Genomic DNA, 19,083 nt, shown 5'->3' with positions numbered 1-19,083 from the left:
CTGGGTCAATGCCATCCATGCAGGCCCATGTGGGAGCCGCCTGGGGGTCCCCACCTTGCAGATCCACCAGAAGAAGCATCAGCCGTCCCCAAGCACACTCCAGCCTCTTGTGTCTTCCAGCCTTTGCCACCCTGCCATCCTCACACCAGCTGAACGTGGGTGACGGCAGAAGCTGTGTGGGTGTCAGGCTGGGCGGCCTGGAGTTTAGGGCATCTGTGCCCTATATCCCCAAAGAAGCATCTCTTCAACATTCTGGAAGCCTCAGTTTTTCCTTCTGGATACCCCAGCTCAGGCCTCAAGTCTTGGGGACCAGACAGGCGCTCTTGTCAGGGCAGGACAGCAGCGGTGGTTAGCCATATGATAGTGGCCCAGGAGCCAAGTGCTCCTGGCAGGATATAAATAAATAGACATTTATAGCAGCATACATGTAAAGAATTGCCAGTGCGATCAGAATCTTTGAGCACAAGATCTTGGGTGAATGAAATCAGAAGAGCTGGTCTCGCTCACAGACTCCCGAGCCAAAGGTCAGAATTCACTGTTTTTTCTTCATCCCCTCCAGGCAATTCTTTGCTTCCTGCTCTTTTTTTTTTTTTACAGCTCCTTTCAGGACAATTACAGCTCAACACTCTGTCTCTTAAATATCTCCACTAAAATAACAAACTAACCACCTAGGGGTGATAATTATAGCAATAAATACAGAGTAACAATTATTCTCACGTTAGCTTCGGGAACCTTGACTAATGAAAACGGAAGCCGGTCCCGAGCCTTGTGATGTTCCACGAAAGGTCGCCTGGTGCCCTGTGGGCGGATTTCCTGGGGGGGCTGCTCTGTTGGTGGGGTTCCCGTGGGGGCCAAGGCAGTCTGCCCTCACCCTCCATATGAGCTCGGGCTCCTCAAGTCAAACTTCCAAAAGAACAGAGGAGAAGAACTCAACCAACCAGCAGGACACCTACTGTCCTAAGACAAAAATGCGTGAGTGGAGAACCGAGGGGATGAAGAGACGGGACAGCTTAGTTTTTCTGGTCTGAGTTTAAAATCAAGCTGCAGGACGTTTGAGCCGTTGTCCTGGGCCTGGTGTGATGTGGGACATGAAGCACTGAGAGGCTCATGCAAGGATGTTTCCGTGACTACTCTGGCATGACCCCATCAAGGGTCACCCAGTGTCTAGCCTTGTATATTAGCTATCGTCTGTTTTCCATACTTGGGTGTAAGTTCATCTCCATGTCTAGATCAGTTTCTGCCGTATGGTGGGCATGCAATAATTTTTGAATGAATACATGGCTCATGGGGAGGGGGAGAGGGAGGGAGCCTCGATGAGGATCTTGAGCCGGAGTTCGTGTCTCTCCATCTCCGAGAGGAACCATCCTCCCCGGGCCCCACCACACCCCAGCAGCTCACTCCTGGCCCTTCTCTCCGTCTCTCTCTCTCCTCTCTGTCCTTCCCCAGACGTCTCTGTCAAGGTGACCTTAAAGCATCAGGCTCAGAAGCTGAAGAAGAAGCAGACGAAACGAGCCAAGCACAAGATCAACCCCGTGTGGAACGAGATGATCATGTTCGAGCTACCGGATGACCTGCTGCGGGCCTCCAGCGTGGAGCTGGAGGTGCTGGGCCAGAGCGCTGAGGGCCAGAGCTGCACCCTTGGGCACTGCAGCCTCGGCCTGCACGCCTCGGGCTCCGAGCGCAGCCACTGGGAGGAGATGCTCAAAAACCCCCGCCGACAGATCGCCATGTGGCACCAGCTGCACCTGTAGCCAGCCTCCCGGGTCACCCCCCTCCTTGGGTGCAGCCCCGCCCCTCCAGCCCCAGCCGTCCTCTGCGACCTCCTCTTTCTGCCCCATCCTCATGCCGACACCCAGAAGACAGACGCGTTTGCAAAGGCCAGGACCCTATTCCTCTTTCTTCACACTCTCGTTTCCAGAACATGAGCAGGGCAAGTCAGTGTGCGGAAACGAGACATCCAGGTCACACTGAGGCACACAGCTTGCTCATCTGTGTTACTGAAGAGACACTTACCAAATACACATGATTCTGTGTTCAGAATTGCAGGTGGGGTCAGCTCAGATGTGGAGACAGCTTAATTCGGGGAATAATGGGTGCGAAGAATGTGGCTTTTTAAAAGTAAGCATTTCACAAATGATGAAGGAAATAAAAGTATCCTGGGATGAAATCTTAGCCAGCATTAAATCACGCTTCCAACTCAAGGCAGTCACCCTGCCGTTCTCAAACCTTAGTGTGTGCACGATCACCAGCAAATTCCCAGGCCCCCCTGTAGACGTCGCAGATTGGTATTCCCAGCCGAGACCCGGGAGCCGGCCTTCTTAGCAAGCCCTGAGTCGTTTTGATGCAGCGGTTGGGGCACTGTTCGTGGAGAAACCCCCTCCACAATATTCCAGACAGGTTTTCACAGCCCTTGTGGGGGCCCCAACACCCTGGGCAGCTGTTCCAACGCCGGACACCTCAACTGTGGGTGTGAAATTTGGGAGCTGTTATTTTCCATTTCATTATTTTAATTCTTGATATTTTTGTCTGTGCTTTTCAGATCCTGCTCTTGGACTGAATTTTGTGCTTTTTGTTGAATAACTTTCTTGTTTTGTCTCAGAGTCAGTTTCTATTATATCCGGGAAGACCTTCCCTGACAAGATACTTGTGGGGATCGTGTGTTGGGTATGTGGCACCGGTTGTCACATCCGCCAGCAACACCAAGTGACCCTCCGAGACAGACCTGTCCCTTCGCAGCATTCCAGCCACTGCATGAGGAACTGAGCTGGGGCCACATATTAAGTTAGTTTATTACATCTGGCCACGTGCGGGCGGAGAAGGAAGACAATTTTAGCCAGGAAATGAAGTGTTTTGCCAATGGGCCTCCTTCCCTCAGTTTTCAGGATCTATCACTTAATCAGCAAATAACCAGCAGCTAGGTTTCAAATAGTTACCTAATTATTCCAAAGAGCTGTGCTGAGTGAATACGATATCTTCCCGTGAACCGGGATTCCTGGGTTCTGTTGTCGGCTGTGTGTACAACAGGACAAGTGTCACAGCGGCTCTATCTGTGTGAACGATGTACAGATGAAACAGTGCTCAAAAGCTGTAGGCGCTCCCTCACTGAAGACACTCTGAGGCCACCAGCAGATCATCTTTACACTTCATGTTGGCAGCTGACAACATCTGGAAAGTGCCAGAACCATCCCAGGCATTTCCAGAAACGTGGATTCTGCATTCGGACTCCTTAGCCCTGACGCCCAGACTCTGCCAACGTCACCGCAGCCCCTGATCTAAAGGAGAATTCCTAGACGAGATGGATACAGACGGTCCTTCGTTCCTTCCACTGGTCAAGTCCTTCTCAGCCTTTCCCTGAGAATCTGACGTTTGTCATCATTTCCCTTTTCTGTACAGAAGTAGAAAAGCATTAGACCACTGCTCTGAAGAAACAGGAAAAATTTCTCATCCCTCTTTAATGGGAAAGCCTTTGAGATCATTGGAGATCTTCACCATTGATGTTGACTATCTCCTGCCGAGTTTTTTTTTTTTTTTTACAAAAAGCGTTTCTTCCTGATTTCCTCTATCATGTTTTTGAGACCACCCTCACCTTTCTGATCTCCTTTTTTGGTTGGCATGGCTCAAAAAGAGCAAAACATTCTGGATCTAAGTTGACCAGGATTCTCTTCTCCGTAGCATCTGCTCCTCCATTCTAGAAAAGTCTGATTCTGGACTTAAAAGCAGGACACATGGGTTCTACTTTCTTATAAATCTATGCATCTGCCTTACGGTCACACCAAAGGACGTTTGAGGCTGGCTGGCCAGGGCCTCTGATCCCAGAATGACCACTTCCACCCACGGTCATCCATCACGGGGCGTTCATTTCTGCATTTCCAAGGTTTAGTTTTCCAGAATCCAAGGCAAAGCTTGCCCCTGAGAGGGGTCAGATGCCACCACAGAACGTCTTAGGTATCAGCCGTCACCTCACTTAGCGGGCAGCCCAGAAACGAGCTGGCTTTTGCAGAGGCTTGTGTCTGTTGTGTTCACACAGTGTGTTCCAACCGCCTAGATTGAAGCTGGATCCTGGTCCTCAATAAATATCTATTGAATGAATTAATGAAGGAAGGATGGATAGGGGAGTGGGCAGAAAAAGACGTGGCACATGGTGAAGACACCAGACATCTCAACATTTGCCCTAGAAATTCATGACATTGAACATTACTGTTCACCTAATGACCATTCCCAGCCCTCCACGTCAATGCAATTAATGACGGAAGCGAAGATAATCACTGTGCTTTTCCACCAACACTCCGTCTTGGTGAATTTTAAGTTATCTGGAGATTTCAGACTGCCACATTTTAAAACTTCAGTGATCTTCGCATCAGCTTACCTTGTACCAGATATGTTTGCAATTTACTATCGAATTCGAGTCATTCTGTCTGTGTGACGCATCTGATCATTTTTGAAAGGAACACCTGGTACTTTTCCAGGGAGCATTTTCTAAGAAGGGCGTGAAGCAGAGGTGAACCTAAAGGGAGAGACCATCTCAGACTGGGCTGCTGCCCACAGGTGACCGGGTTCTTTCACAGACACAGCGATGGGGATAGAGAATTGGGGGCCACCCTCATTACTCTGTGACTCCACTTCTGGCAACAAATCAATATTTTTGGTTGAATGCCTGTTGATCAAGACCTTGCCCGTGTCTGTCCATTTCAAGTGGAGATGTGACTCAGTGGGTTGAGTGACAAATTACCCCAAACAACGCCATGTAGAGAGAGCAAGGTGGGACAAATCCTTTGGGATTTATGGGAGTCCTGGGCGGCAGGTGGCTGCAGCCGGGGCCAAATCGAGGGGAGGGCCATTCAAAGGGAGACCTGGTCCTTGTGATTAGTTTCTGCTGCCCGTGTTCCCTGTTGTCAATGCTAAGTGTCTGTCTGTTTTACCATCATGAACCGAAGCACAAAAAAGACGCATGAGACATTGTTGTCCTATGCCTGGTGTCACACTTTGGAGCAAAACCCTTTCAGTGGTAAATAAATACTTTCAAACTGGGTCGTCTGCCTGGTGTTTTCTTTTTTACTTAATATTTTAGACCTATAAAATGCAGAACAAATAATTGGGTTGACACTCGTGAACCACTGCCAAGTTTTATGAAACTTGACAAATACAGTCGAAGTCCCCCAGCCACCACCATCAGGAGACCACCATCCTGAATTTGGGGTTTCTCACCCCAAGCATTCTATCCTTTTATCCTTTACTACATGTATGTGAAAAATCAGTCCTATGGAGTATTTCTGTGTGTTTTAAACTTTATTTAAATTGCATCACACTCTTTTTGCTCCAAATTAAAATTTGAGCTTTATTCATGCAGATCTACATAGTTCATTTATTTTTAACGGCTGTATAGTATTCCATTGTATGGATATACCACAATCCCATTCTCCTAATGTACATTTAGATGTTTTCTTTTTGTTTGTTTGCTGTTAGAGGAAATGCTGCTATGAACATTCAAATATGCAAGTCTGCTTGTGCACATGGGCAAGTTTCTCAAAGATATCTACCTAGGAGTGAGTAGAATTGTGAGATCATATGGTGCTGTGTGTGTGTGCCCGTGTGTGTGTGTGCATGCATGCCTTGATGGCCTCGCTTGAGCTCTGAGTCAAAGGGGCTTCATACAAACACTGGGGGTGCAAGCACCGGGCAAGGCATCTCGGGACCTTGACATCATTCTTGAGAAGAAAAGTTAGGTGGAAACTAGAGATTCCTCTTCACCCTAAAAATACTCCCGTCACTGGCAGAGTCAGTGCAGCAGCCAGTGGTCCCCTCTGCTCCAGATGGTGGGCAGGGACAAGGGGACTCCTGGGATCCTGGCACCGTAGGTCCTCTTGGTACCTACTGCAGCCCTGGCCTCTGGAGGAAGTAGGAAATCAGCCAGGGTACATGAAATTAAAATCAAAGATTCTTAGAAAGGATAAATGATCCACAAAGAAAGCTATGAAGTGGCTTCACTTTCTAAGTCTGTGCATATAATTCTTTATTTAATTTAATTTTTTTTTTTTTTTTTTTTTTTTTTGGTGAGGAAGAGTAGCCCTGAGCTAACATCTGTTGCCAATCTTCCTCTTTTTGCTTGAGGAAGATTGGCCCTGAGCTAACACCTGTTGCCAATCTTCCTCTTTTTGCTTGAGGAAGATTGGCCCTGAGCTAACATCTGTGCCAGTCTTCCTCTATTTTGTATGTGGGACACCACCACAGCATAGCCTGATGAGCGGTATGTAGGTCCACGCCCAGGATCCCAACCTGCGAACCCTGGGCCACCAAAGCAGAGTGCGAGCACTTAACTACTACACCACCTGGCTGGCCCCAATTCCTTCATTTATATTATATACATACATATTATATTTTAATGACAACCAGGATTTTTATTTTCATAATAAAACAGGAGAAGCGGGTCTTATCCCACGTAGCCAAATGCCCTGTAGACTGTGTTTTACAGATAACCATGGATGTGGCGCACCGGAGCCCAAAACTAATCCGTGAGAGCCTGGACTCACATAACAGAAATGGAAGAGGGAAGACGAGTGCACTAATCGCTTTATCCAGACCTTTCCACTGAGCTGCCTTACACACACTCGGCGCCTGTGTAGAAAGTTGACTCCGGTCCAGAGCCCTGCATTTAGGAGCTGGGACCCTGAAACCCAGGGGGCTTGTCACTGGCCACCTCACGGCCCTGGGCAAGACACTTGCCTCCGGGCCTCAGATTCCACACCTGTAAAGTGAATTTGGACCAAATCATCACAAAGGCCCCTTCTAGCTTTAACATTTGTCATGCTGTGACCTAGACTGGCAACAATGTACTTTTCACACCCGTCCTTGGCCTCCATTCATGTGCGTAAAAGAGACTAAACCCACAGACTTGTGCCTGCCCTCGATGCCCCATGCCTGGCGGTGCCCCCTGGCATCTTAGCAGTCCCCTGCTGGCAGCCACCCCTCCTCCAGACAATATGCACCGTCACCTGAGGCTCTGAGTCAGCCTTTCCTCATTTGCTTAATTGCTAATGGAGCCGGTGGTAATTTTCCACCCCAGAGCTGCCCTTTTTTGAGAAGCAGTTGGAAGCACTACCATTTCAGGAGCCTGGAACCCTAGCATCTGTTCCGTCTCCCTCCCAGGGCGGACGCCTGGCAAGGAGAGAGCCCTGGGATGTGGCTGCGCATGGATGTAGAGGGTGGGGCATTTTCTTGGTGACAGTGTTGGAAAGCTGCCCCGTGCTCTCCTCCTTCGTCCCCTGCAGGTGAGCCAGCACAGATGGTCCCTGGCAGGGACCTCAGCAGTTTTCCCAAGCCAGCGATGGAGGCAGGCGCCTACCTGGGGCAAGGGGGGAGGAAGCCAGTCTTGGGGCTGGAAGCCAGACATCACCATGAAAACGGGTCTAGTGGTGGCCACTGTGTGATCAGAGCTCCGTGGTGGCTCGTCTTCAGCCGGGTGTGGTCTCCTCTCAAAGTGGCCCAGGCTGGAGTGCGGCTGCCCATCCGAATTTCCCGATGCTCCTTCTAGGTGTTTCTGGGCAGCCTGTTTGCAAATGGGTGATGGCAGAAATCCTGTTTCAGAAACCCAGGGATTCAAACCAGGGAGAAGCAAGGAGAAACCTGTTTTTCCTGCCCAAACAAACAAGCCAAACCTCTACACAGCCCCTTTTCCCTTGCGAGCCAGGTGAGACAAGGTGTCGAAGCAGAAGGTGCCCTGAGCATCTCTCTCTGGGCTGAGACAGAAAAGGGGATCCCCATGCAGGCAGAGGCGTCCAAGCTGACTGTCGGTGTAGGTGTTGGTGGCTCTGAATTAAAAGTCACACATATCCCCTCACCCAGGAGAGCCCCAGGAATTCTGGGTGAAAGAAGGGACTCCCAACCCTTCCTAGCATCTGCCCTGTCCTGATCTAAGGTGCAACAGTAACAATAATGATGACAAGTAGTCAGCATGTGACAAACTAGTGCTCTGTGCTAAGCTCTGAAGACAGACCCGGATAAGCGACTTGTCCAAGATCTCACAGCTTGTAAGAGGCAGAGGGGGGATTTGAATGAGGTACAGCTCTAACCCCGAAGCCCGGGCTCTGACGTACAACCAGTGGCCAGCACCTGCACAAACAGATGCATAGGCAATAACCTCAAAATGCTACCTGGAACCACGGAACAGCCAGGCTGGAACGAGCTGGAACATCTCTCTCGCCTGGGGGACTTGGGCGTGCCTGACTGCCCTGGGTGGATGTTATCCAAGGGACAGAGCCAGCCTGCGTGGAGGGGAGCTCAAGGAAGCACCTTGGGCGACCTCCAGCTTTGTAGACAGAAGTGGCTGGGTCAAGGCCAGATGTAGCCAGGGGTCAGGTGCAGGGTCATCCTGATCAAATGAAGAACTCGAGACGGAGACAGGAGAAGTGCGAGAACCCAGGACTCCCGCTGCGAACAAGACAGCATTGCTGGGCTTGCAATTTTACCATTAAAGTCATTCATTCCTTCACCCCTTCAGTCAACACTGATTAAGCGCCTACTATGTGATAGGAACTGCACACAGTGGGATTAAAAAGTCTCCACTTGTGCGCCTTACATTCTAGAAGGGGGAGACCAGACACAGAACGATCACACGCATACACACGCAGGTACACACATTCACATAGGATACTTACACAGTTGCACACAGAGCTCAGTGCTGTGAAGTTCCGGGGTGAGCTCAGCTCGTCCTTTGAACCTTGGAGACGGAAGCTGGGGAGCAGCTGGGGAGAAAAGGTGCGGAAGGGAGTGGACTGGACCTACCCCCCTTACCACAGCCTCCAAGCCCAGCCTTGGGGAGACCAAACTCACGGCCAAGTGCAGATGGAGGATCTTTCGTTTCCTTGCTTCCCAGAGAAGCACTCCTCAGCACGTCCCGGACAGGGCTGCAAATGTGGGTGAAATCCGGATGGCCACAGGGGCAGTGGCTGACCCTGGTCCACCTGGGCTGGTTAGACATGGACAGCTACACCCTTCGCTCCTTCCTCCCCGACTCCCCTTCCTCTGGGGAAAGCAGAGAACCAGAACATTCCATGGGTACTTGGAGTGGCTTTCACAACACGAAACCTCTGAGTGACCAGCTGAGGCGGCCTCTGGGGTGAGAGGGACACAGGCTGGGAGGGAGACGGCGCACTAAGAAGGCGGAGGTGAGGAAAAGGGAAGCAGGGAGGCCTGAAAGGAAGCTGGACTGGAGGGTGCTGGGAGCAGGAGGGCTTAGCTTCTGGGGAGGAAGAATTAAAAACACTTCCCCAGGTCTTTAGTGAATCGATGCCCGTCTTCTTTCTGAAACAATTTGGGCAAATTATCACTTATCACCCACCCCCATAACAGCCACATCAGCCCCCTTAGCAAACTACGGGGGAAAGACCCCTCCCCAGGGACGGGGCCAGCAAGTGGAGAACCAAGCACGGCAGTTGGTGGGAAAACCAGCACAACTACTTGTCCAGCACAGCTCTGTGCGCTTCCTCAGAGATGCCTGTGGGACAAATGCGCGTGGGGCCAGATCGGTTTATTTTGAACGGTTTCCGTTACACCTCCTTTTGGCCTGATGGGTGGGCGGGGCATCGAGGTTACCTGCTGGAAGTGGACTTGACTGAATGGGGACAAAGTGAGAGCAGCAGGAAGGGACGTGGAAGACCTCTTCTAGTTTCTTCCAACCTGGCAGGCTCCTAACTTGATGCCGGAGCCCTTGCGAGGGCACCCATCCTGAGTGGCCCTGAGCACAGGCCTGGGGTAGAGGCAAGGAGGCAGAGATTCGACCTTGGTGAGTAAATTTAAATGCTTTTATTAACAATCTTCTTACATTACAAGGATAATATGACAAAAGGAAAGTTTCTGCGTACATATTATGATAAACCAACATATCTCTATCTGTATCCAGTGTCCCAGGCCCCACACAGGTACTATAAAGCGTAGTCTGCAAAGTAATAACATCAAGAGGTTGTTTTTTAAGAAAGAAAGTATTAACATACTAATATGCATGTGATAATAGACTCCTAAGTATTTTCCCCCACCCCCACTTTATTTTTCCTTTGTGATTGAAATGAGACGGTTCAGCAGCCTGGGGGTGGAGAGAAGGAGAGAGACAGGGGCTAAAAAACCCAGTCAGACTGCTGGCTCTTCCGGAGAGACAAAACTGAAGACTGAGGGGTGCCCGAGGGCAGCCCGGCCCTTGTCCTTTTGTGAGCAGTGTTGTAACCGGCTGTCCTCTGGACGGAGGGCCGGGTGTCCTTGATGCCCCATGGCGAGCTCTCTCTCTGAGGTACAGTGCATTGTGGGATTGCTACCCGGGGATGCCCATCCCCTGGCCACCCGCTGGGCCTGGTCTCCTTTGAGCCAGGCACTGGAGGGTGTCTGGAGACCCGGCGGGCAGCTAGCTGTGGCTCAAGGAGACCCAGGCCGGTGTGGAGGAGAGAAGGTGGGCATTGGCAGAACAGACCCGCCCCGGACTGTGGGTGTAGGGTGGGTCTGCTGGGGACTGAGGTCCGTTGGTAGGATGTGGGGGAGAGTAGGACAGGAGGTCAGAGGAGGCTCAGGGATGGGAGCTCAGTGCCTCTGGAGAGCCGGAAGGCAGAGGCTGGCCTGGAGGGCCGAGGGTGCGGCTACCCAGGCGTCTCCCATCGTCTGCAGCTCCCTGAGCCCCTCCTCGCCTACCTCCAGGGGAAAGAAACTGCGGAGAAACCTGGACGTGAAACGGGCTTCTGACTCTGTCAGGGCTGCACACGCCCTCCGTCGTGCTGCCAGCTGCACCAGCGCCCCCTCGGGCCCCAGACATCCCTGCCCGGCTTGCGGAGGGAGCAGGGACAGGCAGAGGAAGGCGCCCCCCACCCCCACAGCGGAAGTGGACAAGCTTGGGCGTCGGGCTCGGCCTCCGCCTCGAGTCACAGAATCAGAACAGTGTACATGAACTAAACCTGCCTGTTAGGGTGGCGGTGGGGTGAAGTGCAGGAGAGGGAAGCGCGTTGTCCTGAGTACAGCCAGCAGCAGCAGCTGTGCAAAGCGGGCCGGGCCGAAGCCCTGCTTCTGAACTGGAGTTGCCACTGAATTTGAGCGTGAGGATGTGTCTCTCCCCGCCTTCCCCGTTAGCTGATGCCCCGCGCCCGCTTCACTTCTGCGCCCTGGCCGCCCGGGGCGGCGCGGTCAGCGAGGCCAGGACGGCTGCACTTCAGAGGTTCGCCTCCAGGGGGCGGCGGACGCACCGAGAGTGGGGACCGCGCGCGGTCCCTCTCGCACCTTTCCTATTGCCACCAATGCTGCTCATTCCCGGCGGGGGAGGGTATTCGGAGAAATTGTGCAGTGGTCTCTCCACCAGGGGATCAGAGACCGTGTCCCACTGCCGAGCAGCAGTGACCGCTAAGCGTTGGCTTGTGGGGGGGATGTGGGGGGCACTTCAGCTGGAGCTCAGGGGGTGTCTCCTTCCAACCTCAGACCAGGCCTGCGGCAGAGGAGAGAAAGTGCGCGGAGAGGGCCGGGACGCAGGTCCTCCCCTCTCCATCTCTCCGGGGCGGGCGGCCCCCATCCCAGCAAGCCCCGCCTGCTCAGCTCCCGTCCCCGCCCCGCACAGGCTCTGCCTCCTCCCTCTTCGCACGACACAGCGACAGGCTTTCCCGTTACTGTCCCAGCTCTCTATAGACTCTGTTTTTATATCTATTTAAAACATAGAAATGTATAAATATATAGGATATTATTTATAGATATATAGACGTGATTTCTCTCTTACTCTGTGTGTATACGTACTGTCTATGTCCATATATACAATATAGATGCTGTAGCGTCTCTATTATACACTGCGCATGCCCCTGCTTCCACGCAGTCTCCTAGGAGTCGGGATTGCATAGGTATTTCCAGGGCGATACCACTCAAAGGGATGGGAAGGGGGGAGCCAGATGGAAGAGGAGGGTCGTACCATTTTCCTCCCAAAAGGGCACTTTTTCTCCTTCTGGCTAACACACGAAGATCGCCTCAAAGGCCCCTGAAAACATCACAGCTCCATTTACCCAGCTAACGCACCCTGTCAACAGAGACCAAGAGAGGGGCCTCCCTCCAGGCCGGAGAAGGGCCCTGCACATCTCTTGACATAGTCTCCCCGCCTCAAGATGCAGGAGGAAACCGGACCAGAGCCATGACCCAGCACTGCCTCCCCAGGAGGCTGGCGTCCGGAATCGGGCTCTCCCAAGCACACCTGCCCTGCAAACACGCCTTTCTTGACCACCGGGCCGGGCCTGGCCTCCCCTCCGGCTTCAGCTGCCCCAGGCTGGCCTGGCTGGCCTGCCGCTCTAAGGGGCGGGGTCCAGTGTGACAGGCGCCTCGTGCCCAAACTGGGCGTGGGGACCTAGAAAAAGCACCAATTCTACTTGGAAATCAACCCGGACCGTAAGCCCGAACCAGCTCTAGACACGAAATTCCCATTCCTCGACGGGGTGGGAGGAAAAATGAAAGAGGAAGAGTCTAGAAGAGCAGTTGGCTTTCAGCCCCAGCCCACGTCCTGGACCCCGGGAGGCTCCAGGTGAAAAGCCGGAAGGATGCCGGCCACACAGCCCAGGGAGGGCCACGTCCAGAGCCCATTCCAGGCTCTCCGCGATCATGCTTAGCCTTCAACATGCTTTGCCTGTTTTCTCCTTCTTGGTGTCACTTCCAAACAAATGGAAAAGATTTCAGCATTACCTTAAACAATCACAAGGTCCTTCCTCCCAATGAGAGGGTGGATCCCAGCAAGTCAAGAAGAGGGAATCCAGCAAGACAACTCAACATGAAACCTGTAGTGGGGGCTGGGGCTGCTGCCCACCCGCCCTGGACTCGGGGCCCAGCACCCTGGCCATGCAGGGAGCCCGGAGCTCCAGATCACTCTCACGCTCAGGCGACAGTGAGGAGCTGCCCAGCATGACAGGATGTCACAGGCGTCATCAAAAAGAGAAAGCTGGGGTCCAGAAGCCCAGACTCTCGCATTCAACCAGGCCGGCAAACCTTGGGGATTCTGACGCCGCAAGAGTTACAGATGAGGCTGGGCTGTCCTCAGGTGGTGCACACACTGGATGGCAATGGGGCTCTTTTTCCTCCATCGAGGAGAAGCAGACCATTGGGATGCCAAGGGCTCCTGGCTGCCAAGCTCTGCAGTGTGTCTGCTTGGCACAACTGGCCACAAATCTGATGTCACTTCCCACCCCTCCAGGAACGGAAGAAAGTCACTCGTCAGCCAGCCCGATCAGGACAAGTCTCAACCCCAGAGATGCAAACACGTCATCCTAAGCCAACGGTTGCCCCTCCGAAGCTGGGTCTCCTCTGAAGCAACCACATTCAGGATGCAAGGAGCGCCCGGCCATGGCTTTTTATACCCATCAAAGGAAGCTTAGGCCAGCACGGCCTGTGGTTCCCCGGGCTGGACCCCGAGGGTCTCATCACCCAAGGGTCCTTCTCAAGGTGGCAGAAGAGTGGAAACACCTCTGACAGAAGTCACGGGCCATCACAGGCACACTCACAGCCGAGAGGCACAGAGCCCCCGGGAGCATCCGGGTAGAGAAAAGGCCCTGATTAAATTGCAGTGATGTGTCACCCCAGTTATTCCCTGCTTACTCCCTGTCCCAAGGCAAAAAGGCCCTCGGTGTGTCTGACACGACCCAGGCCTGGCTGAAGCCAGCAGAAGCCGTGAGCGCCCAGCGTTTGGAGGTGCTGTGCCCAACTTCAAGACCCTTCTCACCTAGGTGTGGAGCCTGTTGGCAGGGGACCACCCACAGCCACGTGCTGCTAGCAGCCGCTCATGCTTCCAGCCCAGAGGCAGGTCACTACCTCCCAGCTCTCTCAGGAGATACAGGGACACACTCGCATTGGCTCAAAGCATTTTTTGTCCCCTCTGCATCAAAATTTGAGCTAATTTTGGCCACGGCCTCTTGCGAGCAAACAGTTGCAGCCCTGACGAAGTGCTCAGGCATCAACGATTCTCTCTTCCTGGTTTCCAAATGACTGGTCGAGGGGATGACTCCCGATGGAGTGGTGGGAGGAGCAGAGGGAGGAAGGAGGAGTAAGGCAACTGTTGGCGAGAACATAGAATCCCAACCCACTATTTCTGGCCCCCACCTTACCAGCCCTCTCCGCCCACAGCCCGTCCCAGCCTGTGCGATGTTCCCAGAAAGCTCCCACAGACACAGTAGCTGGTGTGTGTGGTGGAGAGGAAGCCGGGGATGGACAGGCGGACGCCTGCGCTTTGCGACAGCATCCCACTTGACCACAGTTCCTGTTCCAAAAGTGGCGAGCCAGCGGGGAGCAGAGACACCAGCTTCAAGTGGGGAAGCGGAACGAGGCTGGGAATTTCAACACGTCACAAAGCGCTCTGGGTCTTTCCTCGCTAATTCCTGCAAACTTTCTCCTTGTTCAGAGGCGGGTGGGGAAGTATGTGCGACTGGGGAGGGGGTGAGGGGCAAATGTCACCAGGCAGGGGTGCATTGATTTGTTGAAGAAGGCAGCATATGAGGCCTGGCAGTGGGACAGTCAGAGAAAACCAGTTTTTGTGTTTTTTGTTTTTTTTAACATGCTACATCACTGTTGGAAACAAACAAAAAAATTTCAAAAATAATATATAATATATATAATATATTTATATAATGAAAAGCTATTGACTAGCAGCAATGATTCTAAAGTTATCTTAGCACCAAGACCATGGGGGTGGGGGAGGGGATTTGTGGGGGGTGAAGGGACTGGCAGGACAGGAAGGGGGAGTGACATGTTCAGTGTTGATGACATTTCCACTATGGTTCTCAACGGTGGCATGAGGCCTCAGAGACAAGATAAACCAAGAAGGAAGGAAGCCACCACAGTTTTAGAATGTCTGAGCCAAGCAGGTTGGGGACACTGGGGCCTCGCCTGTGGCCAGATCACGTCATCCTTTGCCCACCCTCTGCCAGCCGAGAGGGGTGGCTCCCAGCATAACTGACCACGGACAGCGCACATCTTCCTCCCTCCCCCCAGATGACCTGCATCCACGATACAGGATCTCTGCGTGTCAAATACGCATCAATCAGACGTGGAAATATGAACAGAAGTTCTTAACAGCTCACGCACATTTGTTTTTTAAAACTCCCTTGCGAGGTATACTGGTCGTTAAATGAATGAAAGAGTATTCATCAGACTCCTCCAGCTTAAACCACTACTTGCCCCAGGGAATAGGCAAGTGGCTATTTCTAAAGCTTATATTGTGGTTGTGTGTGTATGTGTGTGTGTGTGTGTGTGTAGGCTGATGCCTTGAGAGTCCTGTCTTACATCTCATTTCTGCCTGTTCTTTAGGACATCTCTACCCTGTTCAAAAAAGGAAGTGTTCACAGGCATGGACGCACGACTCAGTGTCCCCCTGCCTTCCCGCCAGGCTGTGCTTTTTATCAGCCTGTTGCAAAAGAAGGAGTCTCGTTGGAGTTACGTGTAACCCAGGACACAACTTGCATTGACTTCTCCTGCCACTGAACTATAGCAGGCGTTTCTTGATTATTAAAGGAAAACAAAAACACCCCCAACACATTACATGATTATAAAGACAGAGTATAAATAATTCATGTAGATTGAATATAGACTTTCTGTTTTTCTTGTTTTTAGCCAAAAACTGCCTCCCTATGGGGGTCTAAACTTCTTGGCTCTTCATTCCCACCCCACCCCCCCAGCCCTGGATCTGAATGGAATTATATTATTTCATCCCACAGCATGTGAAAACAGGAATGCAGAAAGCTAACCCCCTCCCCTCCCCGGGATTTCAAGCTCGGTTGTAAGGCAATTTTGCCTTCAGTATAACAAGTAATACCTTTAGTATCCGGGGGCTGGAAGGAAGGAATCAATAACCCGGGGACGGGAGAGGTGGGGCGGGGGGTCACAGTTTGACTGACACCTTGTTTCTGAGACAGTGAAGGAACGCTTGTCAGGAAATGAATAGAAATCTCTCAAGCTGAAGTCAGGTGGGAGAGGAAGCGAGTCAAGCCCCCAATCCATGCACACGACCCCATCCAAAACCACAGCTCTGACTCAGCTGGACCAGCGTGGCCACGAGGAGCCCGAAAAACCCCCATCAGAAAACCAAACAAGAAAAGAAAAGGGAAGAACATAAACCTCAAGCCCCGGAGGAAAATATAAACAAAAATTAGCTACCTAAAGGGCGACGACAGAGACCCGTCATTTTAGCTTATGCTGTTGGTTGACTGTCAGGTGGGGACACGTGTGACCCAGCACATGCTTCTGTGAGTGGAAATGAGTTGCCACATACGTTGCAGCTGCCAAATTTTGTAGACACGAGTCAGTTTCCGACATTATTCCTTTCTGAAAGCTCCCAGTAGCTTCTGGTGGACATGTCACCGTGGTTTTTAAAAATTTTCAGTGTGGGTTTATATATATATATATATATATATATATAATATAATATATATTTATATAATATATCAAAGCTTATGAGTATAGATTAAAAAAATATTCAACAGCTTAGTGAACTCTGTGATGCCAGTGCCCTAAATATCCGGGTAAAACTCGGACCCGTGGTCCACGGTCTGCGTTACCGGCTTCTGCTCCAGCGCAGACATCCTGCTGAGGACCTCGGCCGACAGTGTGTAGCTGTTGCCGGACTTCTCCTCGAACCAGCTGTCCAGGGCTCGCTTGGCATCAAAGTTGGCAATGGGCGGGCCGTTGACCGCGATGGTCAGCAGGTCGCTGAGCTGCTCCAGGGTGAGGCGGGAGCGGTGGTTTTTGCGAACCCGCTGCAGCGCATTCCGGCCCTTCTCGCAGCACGCAGTGGACGTGGGGAGCACTTTGAGGACCTGCATGATCTTGTTCAAGAGCGGAAACCTCTGTTTGTACTTGCAAATGTGGCCGATCAGGTCTTTGAAGCCATTTTTGGTATAGTAATCAGCCTTGAGTTCTCGCCACTCCATCAAGAGACTCCCGCGGGGGTCCAGCCCCTCCCGGCAGACATCCCGGGAGAAGGCTGGGATGGCCTCCAGGTGATCGAATATCTGGACCATATCCTCCTTGCCGTAGCTCAGGAGCTCCTCGCTGTTCCTCGGCCAGGAGGCCAGGTCGAACACCTGGCAGGCCTTCACGAAGATGCGGCTGCGGGAATCGAACCTCTGAGCCAGGATCACCTGCGTCTTCTGGCAGATCTTCTCTCTGATGGACTGGAACTTGGCTTCGGCCACCCTGAGGTTCTTCATCGCGATGCCGTTGAAGCTTTCGCGGAAGTTCTCCTCAAACTCCTGCAGGTACTCCCCCGGGGAGTCGGCCAGCCGGCTGATCTCCTGGATGGCCTCCTCGATCTTGTCGTCCACCTGCGACACCAGGAGGTACTCGCCCTGGAAGACGTAGGCCAGGCGCGAGAGCACGGCAGTCACGTCCAGGAGGAAGTAGATGAGCTTGATGGACTGGTAATCCATGAGGAATTGCAGCAGGGCCAGCGCGATGGCCGAGGCGTCCGCCCGCTGCGTCTGGCTGCTGACGTCCTTGAGGTGGGCCACCACCTCCAGGTAGTCCTTGATGAGGGCGTTGAGGACGTTCTGCTCCCCGATGATCCACCTCACGGCCCGGATGTCCCCCAGGAACTCCGTCTCCTCGCAGAGGGTGGAGGCAGTGGACCGCAGCTCGCACATGAGGCGCGGCGAGTAGCGGTAGAAACTCAGCAGCTGCTTCAGGTTGTTCTCCAGCTCCTCTAGGCAGGGGAGCTCCTTCCCGCTGATGGCGTCCAGGATTTCCAGGTGAGGCCGGTGCACCATGAAGGGCAGGCAGAGCAGCCAGGGCAGCGTCTTGCGGATCGTCATGAACATGCTGGCGCGCAGGCTGGCCGTGACGTTGGCCCCGTCTATGCCCAGGCCAACGGTCGGCTTCTCATCCTGCAACCGGATGCCCAAGGCAGAAAAGGCCCGGTCCAGGGCCTGGAGATAGCTCTCTGTGCTGGAGAAGCCCAGTTCCTGAAGGGACAGGAACTCCGTGGCTGGGGGCCCGTCGCTGCTGGTGTACTGGACATAGACAGCCACCGTGTCGGCCAGCAGGTCATCGCTCTGCCCATCCAGGATGATGCTGAGGCAAGGTGACTGGCGGATGCGCTCCACCAGGTCTTCCCGCAGGGCCCGGGCGATGTGATGGATGAGGATCTGGCAGTCTCCCTCGTTCATGTACTGGTCCACCACCTTCAGCTCGCACTTCCTCAGCAGCTCCGCCAGCGGCCGGAAGTCCAGGTAGGGCCGGCCCTCGAGGGCCAGGTGGTAGGCGGTGTTGAAGAGCAGGGTCATGTTGCGACACATTTCCTCCGTCTTCTCGGGGTGCATGCGCAGCTTGTACAGCTGCAGGCACTTCTTGTGCAGGTTGCTCTGGCTGTGCAGTTTGATGGTGTGGATCTTGAACTGCTTGGAGCCGATGATGAAGGCCGAGGTGCGCGAGGACTGCACCGTGTACTGGCGGCAGACGTGACACCACATCTCGTTGAGGGTCGGGGAGTACCGCAGGAACCAGAACTTCTTCAGCCACTCCTGCTTAAAGCGCCGGATTCGCCGCCCGCTGGCCGACGACATCTTGGAGGGCTCGTCGGTCGCAGTCATCATATCGTTGGAGACGGATTCATCTGCCGAATCGACCTCCTGGTCATCGTCCTCCATGATGGCGGGGCCAGAGACCATGCTCTCTGAGGCTGGAAGACAAATGGGAAAGAAATATTTATTCCTGATGGAAAAAAACACAGACTTTTCAAAAAAAAAAAAAAAAAAACACAGGAAATACTGCCCCAAAGGTAGGTGCCACGCTATGTGAAACAGAAGCCAGTTCCTATGACAGACTGAATCCCAGCCTGGAATTTATTTATAAGCACTCAACAACAGCGTGTGGCTTCTCCTCTGTGGATTGTCCGTGGTGGGGACCATGCTCCAGGGGTCCTGCCCTCGCCCTCCGCTAGCGGGCGCTCGAGGAGCTGCCAGGTCCCATGTCCACTGAACAGCCCACGGGGAGAGCAGATCGGATGGGGCAACAAGGCACACCCAACACGGAAAGTCACAGAGTGAGGATGTGGGACTCGTTTGTCCCACCACGAATGTCGTCAGGGGAGATGGGCTCCCCTGGAACGGA

At 53.0% G+C, this 19,083-nt stretch overlaps 3 protein-coding genes across 6 annotated transcripts in view; 2 read left to right on the top strand and 1 right to left on the bottom strand.

Annotated features, from left to right (window-relative positions):
- Positions 1-5,347, top strand: part of SYT13 (synaptotagmin 13) — a 43,539-nt gene extending 38,192 nt beyond the window's left edge. Inside the window, exon 6 of the mRNA XM_014861261.3 lies at positions 1,447-5,347. Coding sequence (XP_014716747.1) covers positions 1,447-1,751 — 305 coding nt within the window. The 3' untranslated portion in view covers positions 1,752-5,347. The remainder of the gene's footprint in view (positions 1-1,446) is intronic.
- Positions 1-19,083, top strand: part of TP53I11 (tumor protein p53 inducible protein 11) — a 456,279-nt gene that overhangs the window by 178,244 nt on the left and 258,952 nt on the right. The gene's annotated exons all lie outside the window — the stretch shown is intronic.
- Positions 9,757-19,083, bottom strand: part of PRDM11 (PR/SET domain 11) — an 83,777-nt gene continuing 74,450 nt past the window's right edge. For all 4 annotated transcript variants that reach the window (XM_070487573.1, XM_070487571.1, XM_070487574.1 and 1 more), the window contains one exon: positions 9,757-18,652. In XM_070487573.1, coding sequence (XP_070343674.1) covers positions 16,488-18,652 — 2,165 coding nt within the window. In that variant the 3' untranslated portion in view covers positions 9,757-16,487. The remainder of the gene's footprint in view (positions 18,653-19,083) is intronic.

This window comes from Equus asinus, chromosome 17, assembly GCF_041296235.1.
Source record: "Equus asinus isolate D_3611 breed Donkey chromosome 17, EquAss-T2T_v2, whole genome shotgun sequence".
Taxonomy (NCBI): domain Eukaryota; kingdom Metazoa; phylum Chordata; class Mammalia; order Perissodactyla; family Equidae; genus Equus; species Equus asinus.
This window is presented reverse-complemented; position numbering and strand designations above follow the sequence as displayed.